Genomic DNA, 12951 nt, shown 5'->3' with positions numbered 1-12951 from the left:
CCTCAATTGTCCACTAGATTTAGTTTATATTTGCCTATGTGGTAGACATTTTAAATGTGCCAAGATTTAAAACAAAAGTTATAACAGTTATCTATTAAACTTAGTTTATATTCTATCATATTTGCTATTAAATTTTACTTACAATTTGTTCTATTGTTTCTACAACCTTAAACAAAGTCTTTGGTAAATAGCATTTAATAGAAATTACACTTGCATGCGAAGTACATTATATTCTTCCACAAACTTAAAATAATTTTCCTGAGTTTAAATCCACCAGCTATTGCTTTGACTAGGCGTTTTGGTACAATTGCCTAGAAATTCTATTTGGAGAAAAGCTTATCTGACACTGACTGTCTTCTGGATCCATGCTATTCCTAAGCTGCTATTATGTGCACATTTATACCCATGTTCTTTGTTATTTTTCTTTAGGATTCCAGACACTTGAATTTTCTGACATCAGAACAAGCTCTGGCTGATTTTGCAGAGTTAATCAAACACTTGAAAAGAACAATCCCAGGAGCTGAAAATCAACCTGTCATTGCCATAGGAGGCTCCTATGGTGGCATGCTTGCAGCCTGGTTTAGGATGAAATATCCTCATATGGCAGTTGGGTAAGTGCATTTATACTGGACATGAGTGTTTCTTAATGATTATCAAGGCAAACGTAGAGGTTCATTTTGGGTAAAACATGTTCCATTCTACTGCACTGAGATTTCTGGCTTCTGTCTCATTAACAGCTGTGTTATTTTTCTCACTATTTTTATTATAAGTTTCAAGTTTAAAACTTGATTTAGATGACATATATATATATATATATATTTTTTTTCTTTTCTTTTCTTTTTTGCTTCTTTGATTTTCTTGTCATTTAGAGCTCTTGCAGCTTCTGCCCCTATCTGGCAGTTTGAGGATTTAGTACCTTGTGGTGTATTTATGAAGATTGTAACTACAGATTTTAGGAAAAGTGGTCCACATTGTTCAGAGAGCATCCGCAGGTCCTGGGATGCCATTAATCGACTCTCAAGTACTGGTAAGCTTTAATTAAGAGAATGGAATTGTGTGTTTATTTAGCCTTTCATTTGTTAAATTCAGTAGTTGTCACTTTTTAAGTAAACATTTTATTAAAGCATAATGTACATACAGAAAATTACACAAATCAAAATACATAGCTTGATGAATTTTCACAAAACAAGGACACAGTGTAATTAGCATTTAAATCAATAAAGGGCATTGCCAGCATCTCAGAAATCTCCTTGTGCCTTTTCAGTCACAACCTCCATACCTATCCAGCAAAAACATCCTCACTTCTAGAACCATAGGTTAATTTTTACTTGTTCTTAAATGTTTTAGTAATTGGAATTACATAGCATATCTTTTTTTGTGTCTGCTGTCTTTTGCTCAGTGCTGTTTGATAGATACATCCATTTGTTTTACTTAGTTTTAGTTTATACATTCTTGTTCTTTGGTGTTCCTATTTATTCATTTTAGTAGTATCTTAAAAAGGGAGAATAATTCTGCATACTAATTCTGGTAAACTCTATGAGGATAGGCAACTTGTCTGTCATGGGATTCTCTAGTTGCTCTAAAAATATCCTGGGAGAAGGGGTATAAAAGATTGAGTTTTCTAAAATACTATGTGAAGAATAAGTTATCTGTAAAGCCATCTGTTGACCAGTACTTTTTAGATTCCAACAATGTGATTCTATTCCCAGGCAGTGGTTTGCAGTGGCTTACTGGAGCCCTTCACTTATGCAGCCCATTAACTTCTCAGGACATCCAACATTTGAAAGACTGGATCTCTGAAACCTGGGTGAATCTGGCAATGGTGGACTATCCTTATGCATCTAACTTTTTACAGCCTTTGCCTGCTTGGCCTATTAAGGTAATAGGAAAATGTCCTCTCATAATTTTTAATAACATACTTCTCTTTTTTTTTTAATGTGCATACTCTGACTTTCTGCATCAGAGAAAGTCCCAGTGACAAAGGGGCTCTGGAGTTGGTCAAACTTGAGCTGGAATCCTGGGTTCTGCTACTTTCTGATTATGTGGGCTTGGACATGTTACCTAGCTTTTTTGAGCCTCAGTTTCCTCATTTGAAAAACGGAGATAAAATTCATTGATTATAGAGTTGTATGAATTAGAAATAATACCAAAAGTTGCTGTTAATGGAATAATTACTATGTGCCAAATCCTGGGCTGTGTACTTTGCGTGTACAATTTATTTAATCTTTGTGATATGTGTGTAACTTCCATCTATGTAATACATGGTCGATGCTTAATAAATGGCAGTCATTATGATAATACTATGATCTAGTCAGCTGCGAAAGCATTGTAAGTGCTGCCCACAGTGTGAAGAGTGAGTGCATCACAGTAGAGTGGAAAGAACATCAAATTATACTCTGAAAGTGAGGTTTTGGTCCAGAACTGCCGCTTCACTTACCAACTGTGTGATCTTGGGCAAGGTGCTTTTCTTTCCTCATCCTCTGTCTTCCTCTGTGGAATGGAATAACAGCACTTACATACCAAACAGGGTTGTGCTGAGAATCAAATAAAATGTTGGATGTGAAACACTTTGGAAATATAAGGACACATTACAGTATAAATTTTAAGGTTCTTTTCATGGCAAAATTCTTTATTGTGTATGTTCATTTTAAGCATTTCTTTGTAAAGAACATTCTTCTTAGTTTTAAAAACAAAGGCTGGCCAACTTGATGGTTAAATTTAGAGAATACAACTGACTCTTCAGCTAGAATGAGTGTTGGAAGTGAAAATAGAATTGGTGATATAGATCCGGGTTTCAAATGCACTTTTAATTTAACCACCCCTTTTAATTATTACATGTATACCTTGCTTAAAATTTTGTAACTAAAACAATTTCATTTGCTATTATTTTTCTTAATTTAAAAAGTAGAATGACCAGTGAGTGTCTTGCATATAGTAGGCCGGAGATAAATATATATTGAATTAGATTGAATTTTGATAATACAAAGTTGTTGAAAAGAGCAGATCATGTTTTATGTTAGAAAACCTAAATCAAATCCAGCACTTTGGGAGGTGGAAGTGGGAGGATTGCTTGAGGATAGAAGTTTGAGACCCACCTGGGCAACATAGTGAGACCTCATCTCTACTAAAAATCAAAAAAATTAGCAGGGCATAGTGGTGCCTGCCTGTAGTTCCAGCTACTTGGAAGGCTCAGGCAGGATGATTGCTTGGGGCTGCAGTGAGCTGTGATCATGCCACTGTACTCCAGCCTGGGTGACAGAGCTGGATCCTGCCTCAAAAAAAGAAAAGTGAAAAAAAGAAAACCTGGATCAAAATGACAAGGAGAAACTAAATCTAAACTAGTTCATCTTCATAAACATCTATGTGCTAATAATGCCTTATCTGTCCATATTATTTACTATCTACAAAGCACTTTCATGTATGCTGTCTCAATTCTTGTAAAAGTACTGTATAGAAAAAGAGGTATAATCCAAGATTTTTGGAGAGGAAATTAAAGCTCAACTAAGAGGTGGTAGAAGTAGGATTTGAACTTGGGTCTTCACTGTTCCGAGCCTGTGCTCATCTACTACATTGCACTGGATTAGGAGGAAACTTGACTGAGGGTTGAGGGGGCCATTGCTCACAGTGAGACATCTATCAGATTTAACTCGATATCTATCTGTGTACAAGGTGAGAATTACATTTGCATCTTTATTCTCACTTGAAGAATGAATGAGTTGTCAGATGATAAAAACATATGGGGAATTCTCTCATTATTTAGAACAGAGGTTGACAAACTTTCTCCATTTAAAGGGCTATATTTTTAGGCTTTGCGAGCCGTATGGTTTCTGTCACAATTACTCAACTCTGCCGCTGTAGCATGAAAGCAGCCATAGATAATAAATAAGCAAATGAGGATGGCTGTCTCCAATAATAACTTATTTATAAAAATAGGCAGTGGGCTGGATTTGGCCTGGGAGTTGTACTTTCCTAACCGCTTATCTAGAAAAAGGCTGGAGAAATATAGCTGTTTAATGTTAGTTGGTGTAGCACAATTTGGAATAGTGAGCAGTCTAACTGGTTTTCTCCCTACCTCTTTAATGTTCATTCTGGGATATTTTGCTGTTCAGTCTTACATGTGAATAAATATTTTATCCTTTGTTCTTCTAAATAATTACTCAAAACCAGCAGAGTATACCTCAAATATTTTGTCATCTATTTTTGATTTACTGCAATCCTTTTATCCTTTATATATATGCAATATAAAAGTTTATTTTTAAGGTAAGATATCTTTAGGTCTTTCCCTCACAATCACGCTTTACTTCTTTTATCCAGGATTAATTCCTGTCATTCTCTTCAGTTATTTCTTACTGACATTATCCTTTCTTTTGACAGATCAAGGAATTCTTTATTGCTTGTATTTATGATTCTGTTTCCAGCCTGCACCCCCACCAGAAGTAATCTTATCTCTTGCCCCTTGCTTGAGAAATTCCATTGCCTCTGTTTCCAATTTCATCCTATAGTTAGTTACCCATCTGATTTTCAGAATTTTTCCACTACGTCTCCCTCCCAAACTTGTAGCTTCAGATCACTTTCTTTCACTGTTCATTCTATTTCTCCTTTTTTGACCCCCTCTGTGTTCTCCCAACCCACTAATCCCTGGAACACTACCCAGTTGGGGACCGCTCTTTCACTTGGATAGTTCCATTTAACCAGAACTCCTCCTCCCTCTGATACACTTCCTCCTTTTTAAAGGGCTGACAAACAGGCGTCCTTTTCTGAGTCTGTAACTCAGGCTTAGGATGGTGAGATAATATGTAACAGTTGGGTTATGAAAAAAAGCAGGTGATTTCCAATTCTGTCTGGGACCTTGTACAGTTCTGAAGGATCCATGGGCAGCGACTAAATGCCATTTTCCGTGTCAATTCAAGTATCGTTCCTTTTAATTTGTCTTTGGGCTTTGCACACTCAGACTCCATTTGCTTTTGTTTACTGTTAACAGAAGCTGCAACATTCATGCAGAAATAATCATGGACTTGGCTGGTAGAACACAAGGAAGAAGAGAAAAGAGAAACAGAAAACCCCTGTGTCATTTGACTGTTCTATCAGCATGAAAACTACTAGGTCTCTTCTTAGCTTAAAGAGCAATTTTAAAGGATGCTGTCATTTGTTAATTTTGGAATCACATTTCAGCTGATAGCTTCTCAAATATTTCAGCATAGGCTTCTGTGAATGTAGATAGATATAGTGAAATAATGACATAAGATGGAAAAATCTCTTCCGTTTGTCTTGGTGTTTGGTAATGTATGCGACCTCTCTGGGTGGTTTAAGCGGTTTAGGTGCATTCTATGAAAAGGGAGCTTTTAATGACAAAACTAATGTGATTATCTGAGTGAGTGTGAGAGGGGTATTGAAGCCTTAGAGAAAGAAAATCTGTTAGAAAAGCTGAATGTATCTGCTTAATCCTTTCTCTAATGTGGATGGACCATGCTCTGAGAGGAGATTGGTCTTTTTTTTTTTTTCCCCCAACTTGTCTTCTTTCCTTCCTCTGTTAAAAAATTTTCTTTGACCCTCTTTTCCTTCTCTTATTTAAATGTGTACTCTCATAGGTAGGAACACTTAAAACTTTTAAACAAATCATTATCTTTACTTTGTCTGGTGTATGTGGGATTAAAGGGCAGAATGGAAATATTTGGTTGCAGATATGATTAGTTTTGTACTAAGGTTGCATGAATGTTCTATTTTCTCAACTATTTCTATACACTTTAAAACTGGAATGAGTAAAATAGACTTTCTAATGTTCTGTTTCCTGAATGTTCGTCTTTATTCCAGGAAATGCCTCATATCACTCTACTATTTTACAGTTTTTTTTTTTTTTTTTTTACTATTACATACTTTTAAGGTTTTATGATTTCGTATTGCCACAAAATTCATTCTAAGTTTTTGCCAAAACAAATAAACCTAGAAAAATATAAAGATGATCTAAGAATTAGAAAAATTGTTTTAAAAAGTTAAGCATGAGACAGCAGGTATATTTAAGCATTGTATGTGTTGTTATTTTTCTTTCAGCTTTTAGTTGAATATGTGTAATATAGTTACAGTGGTTGGAAGCTCCAGAGAGTCTGCATTTGTGTTTTTTTCTTTTCTTTCTTTCTTTATTTTATTTTATTTTATTTTATTCTATTTTATTCTATTTTATTATTTTATTTTTTGAGAAGGAGTCTCGCTCTGTCTCCCAGGCTGGAGTGCAATGGCACGATCTTGGCTCACTGCAACCTTTGCCTCCCAGGTTCAAGTGATTCTCCTGCCTTAGCCTCCCAAGTAGCTGGGATCACAGGCGCCCACCGCTGTGCCCAATTTTTGTATTTTTAGTAGATACAGTGTTTCACTCTGTTGGCCAGGCTGGTTTCGAACTCCTGATCTCAGGTCATCCACCCGCCTCGGCCTCCCAAAGTGCTGGGATTACAGGCATGAGCCACCGCACTTGGCCTCTTTCTTTCTTTCTTTTATTTATTTATTTTTTTAAGAGAGAAGGTCTCATTCTGTCACCAAGGCTGGAGTGCAATGGCAAGGTTATAGCTCACTGCAGCCTCGAACTCCTGGGCTCAAGGGATCCTCCTACTTAAGCCTCCTCAGTAACTGGGATTACTGTATTTGAATCCCAGTTCTGCCACTTCCTTGCTGTGTGGTTTTGGGCAAGTTTCTTAACCTCTCTGTGCTGTAGTTTCCTCATTTACAAAATGTGTATAATAACAATTGTAATGCTTATTAGGGTTGTTATAAGTATTTCATAGCATCTGGTGTAAAGTAAAAGCACTAAATTGATGCTAGTTATAAGTAATAACAATAGCTATTTTTATTATGTAATATTGGGAAACCAGATGATTATACCAGGACTTTGTGGTCAACATCTTGATTGAGACCTATATTCATAGTACTTTTTTTTTTCCCCCACATCAGATAGGTAATGTGCCAACAGCATAACCAGGTTTGAGGGCGGTCCATTTCACACGTGAGCATCAAAACCCAAACATATGCTTTCTACATTCATAGTTTTAAAATTGTATTTCTGTAGCCAGACCTCTGAGCTTTTTTCTTCTGTGAAATGGGAATGATCATTATATGGTGCTCTCTGGGTTACTGTGAGGAAAGAACCTGCCCTCAAAGAATATATGAGTTGTATGAGCAACCTCAGTCCCAGCTGTTCACGTTTCAGTGCATTTACAGTATGTGTAGGAATAACATGCCTTATGTAGAAATTGTTTAGAAGAAGCCGTTTGCTAGGGCTCACAAAATAAAAAGGAAGTATAGTTCAGGGGTACCTGGGTGTTGAGTATTTTGGACAGAGATGGTTGGCCAAGACTCTTTCCTTGTTGTCTGATTATATCACAGCCTCTATGTAAACAATCAACAGGCCAAGTGCTTGCTTTTATCACATGGGTAATATCTGCAAATTATCAGGGTTAAGCTAAAGTATTATATGAGGTTGAGACAAAATTGTTGATATTTGACTGTTTTTGATTTATACATGTGAGAATTTCATATGGTTCAATTTAATATTTATGTATTTTGTGCATCCTACAGTTCTTTGATAAAAGTATGTGAATATCTCCTTTTAAAGTACTCGTCTTTTTTTTTTTTTTTTAAGAGATGGAGTCTTGCTCTGTCACCCAAGCTAGAGTGCAGTGGTGTGATCATAGCACTGGAGCCTAGAACTACTGACTGAAGCAATTCTCCCACCTCAGCTTCCTGAGTAGCTGGGACTACAGGCATGTGCCATCATGCCTGGCTAATTTTTTGATGTTTTGTAAAGATGAGGTCTTGATATATTGCCCAGGCTGGTCTTGCACTCCTGGCCTCAAGCGATCCTACTTCCTGGGCCTCCCAAAGTGGTGGGATTACAGGCATGAACCACTGTGCCTGGCCTTGAGTTACTATAGTCTTTAAATAAGCATACGAATAGTGCCGAGGTCTTGCTAATATGACTTCAGTATTTTTTTGAAACTTCATTCACTGTGCTACCAAAATTGTTAAGGAAGTGCAAAGAGATATTAGAGATTCTGTTTTTTAATGCTAGAGGATGATGCTTGGACTCACAAAATCTTTGAGTTAGAAAGGAACTTTAGAGTTACCTAAAATAAAATTTCCATAGTAAATTCGCAAATATTTTGCAAACAAATTTTAAGTGACGTTTTTCAGGCTTTCTATCTAGCATACTAGTAGAATTAAAAATCAGCACTTCCTTTCTATAAGACAGTTTGACATGATGTACCAAGGGCCTTAAAAATATTGATGTCTTTTGAGCCAGTAATTTAAGAATTTATCTCAAGAAAACAATTAAGAATATATGTAAAGATTTAGCCCCAAGGATATTTATTGTAGCCTTATTTGTATTGATGAAAGGTTGGGAATGACCCAGTTTTAGGGTTGCTTCAGCTGTTTTTCAGCTCCCCATCCCGATTGCTGTCTTCTAGATTTTCTAATGTTGATCGGTGCCCTTCATAACTTGTATACAAAGCTGGATCCAGTACTCCAAGGGTGATCTGACCTCACAGAACACAGTGCCTGGGGAGTGCCCTTAATCTGGACTTGGAATCCCATCATACAGAGGCCAAGTCTCTGACCATGGTGTTCTCTCTGTGTAACTGGGGCTGCTGAAACCCAAGTATTGTCAGCCAGTGCCGGTCTCCAGCCATGCTTGTGTCTTTTAAGAAGTGACAGTAACTGCTATTTGTGGAAATGGCTATTCATAGGGACTCCTTTTCTTTGCCTGACAGAGGCCCAGTGTTCTAAGCTCTAAGAGGAGCTCTGATGCCAGCATGTGAGTCACACTCACTTGCTACTGTTCTTTTCCAGAGTTTTGGGCCACTTGTTGCTCCACATCACTACCTCCTCTCCCCCTGCCCAGCTTGCATTGTCGCCCTGCCCTATCTACCATGCTGTGCTTGTACATAAGGTGCTTCTCTGCATTCCGTGTGTCTACTTTGTACTTCTGTGCTGCATTTTGAAAGAGCTGAATCGGTTGTTGGTGTCCAGGTTCAGGAAAGAATGCTGATCAACTTTTGGCAGTAGATGGTTTAATATATCTTATGATTGTTTCTTGATTTCCATATTGTCTTGAGTTATATCTTATTGGCATATTTCCTAGGAATGTTTTCTGAGAAAAGTGCCATGCAAATGTTAGGTATTTTTTGACTTACCATGAAAAATCAAGAGTTGTCAAAATAATAAACACTGTTTTGACTTTTAATTTTTCGTCAGTTTGCATTTCCTTATTGCTTTAGTCTTCATAGGTTTGTGAAGCTCTCAGTTTAGCTCAATTCTGTCTCTTCATGTACATCCTAAACCCTGGTATTCCTTATTCTTATGACCTCACAGTTACTTTGTAAAGGTATATGCAGTTATTTGAACATCTTAATTTCTGACTTTTCTCACATTCAACAGTTCTAAAAACTTTTGGCAATGATGCACACTCCGTCTTCCTTTGGAAAGTCATATTACATTTGAGCATGTTAAAGGTTCTGAGAAATCCTCTGAAATTATATAATAATAACAACCAGTCAGGAAAACTGTTCACATTTGCTAATATACAGTTTCTCAAAACTATTTGACTAGGAAACATTTTTCTACAAAGTACCAATTAACATTCCATGGAAATATTGTTGTGCAGAATATACCTGGGGAGAGGCATTGAATTTTCCTGAAAATTCATTTTCTCGTTTACAATTTTCCTTTTTTTTTTTTTTTTTTCCACTGGCAGCTGGTGCCAGGCAGAACTGTGATGAAGGGCTGGGTTTGGTTGCATCCTTTCTCAATACCCTCCTTTCCTGACTGGGAGCATGCCCCCAGCCCAGGCCTTGTTACGCCTGCTGCCCAGAATCTCTCTCCCTGAGGTGGGGTAACTGGCCTCCTTTCCTAGCTTCTTCTCTGGACTAGTCTCTTTTTTGTCAGGACTAATCTATTATATATATAATCTTTTCCATATGAAATGGGAAAGGACCAGGTTACTGAATTCATGTCAGAGTCAATAGAGATTCAAGCTTACCGGGTTTTCCTTGCCACTGGGGCTATTTGTGGTTTTTCAGGTGGACACTTCCTAAGCTGTGTGACATAATGGATAAGATGAATATTTCATAACCAGAGACAGCTGGGGACAAATCTAGGCCCTATTATTTACTAACTGAGTGACCTTGAAGATGACTTAACCTAAGAATCAGGGTTTTCTTTCATGTAAAATAATGGACAATCATCTACCTGATAGGATTACATGGGGTATTGGTTGGAAACCCAGGGCTTAATAATTACTAGCTGTTGTTGTTGTTAGTATTATTCAGCTATGATTCCATTGCCTGTTATTTTTCTCCAACATTTTATTATGAAAAATTTTAAACATATGGAAATTTAAAATAATTGGATAGTGAACACTCATAAACCTAACATCTAAATTCAATAAATAATATTTTATTATATTTGATTTGTCACATATATTTTCACCTATCCATCACTTCATGTATCTTTTATCTTATTTTAAAATGAATTTTAAAGTAAATTGCAGACATCTTCCTCTTAAATACTTCAGCTTTATTATCATTAATGAGAGTTCAATATTTGTGTATGGTTCTTTCGGTGGTGGAGGGGTAAAATCTAGATACCATGAAATGCACAAATTATATCATTTTTCATGTAACCCTATTAAGGTATAGAATATTTATGTGCCCGAGAAAGTTTGCACTGGCTCTGTTTAGTCAGTCCTCACCTTTACTCCTAACCCTGAATATTGTCTGATTTTTATAGCTAGGATTCCAGGCATGTTTTGTAGGATAGTGATAGGAATATTTGGGAGCTCGGGAGTTGCAACATATGCTTTTTATCACACCATGGATGCTGGACCTTGGTATAGTTTTTCCATATGAGATTTTATAAATGTTGCATTTTTATAAAAGTATAGTAATTCATTCAGCAAACATTTACTTACCAGATACCTTGCTAAGTATTGAGGGAGACATTCTGGAATCAAGTGAGTGAAGTAGAGCATTACAGAGGCTCTAATAAAGATAGGTACAGGGTATAATGGAGGCACCAAGAAGGGAGAGGTTTAGTTCTTCCCAACTCGGAAACATAGGCAAGGATGGCCTTGAAAAGAGGAGGTGATATTTGAGCTGAGTGTTGTAAAAGATGAATTGGTGTTTGAAGGCATTAGTGGAGTGGGAGAGGAGTTGGAAAACAGTGTTTTAGGGCGAGCAAGGGCAAAGGGGAAGAAGGAGCCTGTGTGGTGGGGAATGGTTTTCCTAGGCTGGAGCAAAGGCAGCAAAGAGGAAGCTAAGATGGTAGATGCAAATGACTTTGGTTTATTTTTATAGCCTAGGGAGTAATTGAAGAGATTTATTCATTTATGGAGGGGATTAAACTCAAGAGAGAAATTGTTAAACAATGCAGTTAGTAGCTTAAGAATATTTTATGATCAGATCAAAATCATATTTCTTCTTTGTGTTATTAAACTGTAATTTTATATTCATATTCTGACTCTTTCCCCATTTATCTTTCTAAAATGACAGGTAGTGTGCCAGTATTTGAAAAATCCCAATGTATCTGATTCACTACTGCTGCAGAATATTTTCCAAGCTCTGAATGTATATTACAATTATTCGGGCCAGGTGAAATGCCTGAATATTTCAGAGACAGCAACTAGCAGTCTGGGAACACTGGGTTGGAGCTATCAGGTAAATATGAATAATTTCCCCAAATGGAACTTACTTTTCACTGATACAGCTGTGCTGTAAAGAAAAAATCAGGGTACACAAGATTTTGTCACCTAACCTGGATCCAGTTTTGGCTTCTGTTACTGTATGCTGTGATACTATGGACAAGTTTTCTTGTTCATTCATTTGTTCATTTAATAATCACCAAATATATATTGAGTTCTTACCATGCATCAGGCACTCCTCTAGGTTTCAAAGATACAAAGATAAATAGTACACGATCAAATATAGTGTAGTGAAAAAGTAAGTAATTAGTATTTCAATAGATCTTGATAAGTCCTACAAAGGAAGCATTTTATAGACATATAAGAGAAAGGGAGTCTAATTTGTCCTTCATCTGCACAATAAGACAGTAATAATAATACTACTTTCCTTCCAGAGTTGTTTTGAGGGTTAAATATGATAATAAATGTGAAATCAAGCAGTTTGCAGTGAAGGGATATAATCCTGACTTCCGTGACTTCTTGACTAAGTCTTTTTAAGAATAATGAGAGATTATATGGCACAGAAGTAAAGAACGGGGCTTTGAAGTAGCCTTGCCTGAGTTCAGACCCTGCCTTTACTACTTACCAGCATTATGACTTTGTATTATTTATTTAACCTCTTTTTGACTCATTTTTCTAATTGGATTCTCTCTTGGTTTGCTTTTTAGGCCTGCACAGAAGTAGTCATGCCGTTTTGTACTAATGGTGTCGATGACATGTTTGAACCTCACTCATGGAACTTAAAGGAACTTTCTGATGAGTGTTTTGAACAGTGGGGTGTGAGACCAAGGCCCTCCTGGATCACTACTATGTATGGAGGCAAAAACATCAGTTCACACACAAACATTGTTTTCAGGTGAGTTTTTACTGTCCAAAGATAAACTTCAGTTGGTGGAACATTTGTAGAATATCTGAAAAAATAGAACCAGGAAAATCCTGGACAATAGAACAATATAGATTACAACAGTGGTACCCCTCATGTTTTCCTATGCCTTGAAAGATAGGATGCTGAGAAGAGATAGAATTTTTTGCTCTATTACCATTGTGCTTTATTGAAGTCTTAAAAATCAACAGCAACAAAATTTTTAAAATATTAAAAAAAAACTCTCCAGCACAAAATAAAGCATCATCCGCTGTTCTCAATTTGTCTTATTATTGTTATGTTGTTGTTGATGATAATAAAAAATTTCAGTATTCAACACTTTTGAAGTGCCCACTTCATTCTGTTC

General features: G+C 36.6%; 1 protein-coding gene and 1 non-coding gene across 3 annotated transcripts in view; one reads left to right on the top strand and one right to left on the bottom strand.

The window, feature by feature from the left end:
• The window catches only part of PRCP (prolylcarboxypeptidase), an 81552-nt gene that overhangs the window by 54983 nt on the left and 13618 nt on the right, over positions 1-12951 (top strand). For both annotated transcript variants that reach the window (XM_008020302.3, XM_008020304.3), the window contains exons 4-8: positions 430-611; positions 870-1027; positions 1710-1879; positions 11535-11699; positions 12391-12578. In XM_008020302.3, coding sequence (XP_008018493.2) covers positions 430-611; positions 870-1027; positions 1710-1879; positions 11535-11699; positions 12391-12578 — 863 coding nt within the window. The remainder of the gene's footprint in view (positions 1-429; positions 612-869; positions 1028-1709; positions 1880-11534; positions 11700-12390; positions 12579-12951) is intronic.
• Positions 6934-7034, bottom strand: LOC119626658 (small nucleolar RNA U13). Its single transcript, XR_005242814.2, has one exon. It is a non-coding gene; the product is annotated as a small nucleolar RNA U13 (small nucleolar RNA).

This window comes from Chlorocebus sabaeus, chromosome 1 (genome assembly GCF_047675955.1).
Source record: "Chlorocebus sabaeus isolate Y175 chromosome 1, mChlSab1.0.hap1, whole genome shotgun sequence".
In the NCBI taxonomy this organism is placed as follows: Eukaryota; Metazoa; Chordata; class Mammalia; order Primates; family Cercopithecidae; genus Chlorocebus; species Chlorocebus sabaeus.
This window is presented reverse-complemented; position numbering and strand designations above follow the sequence as displayed.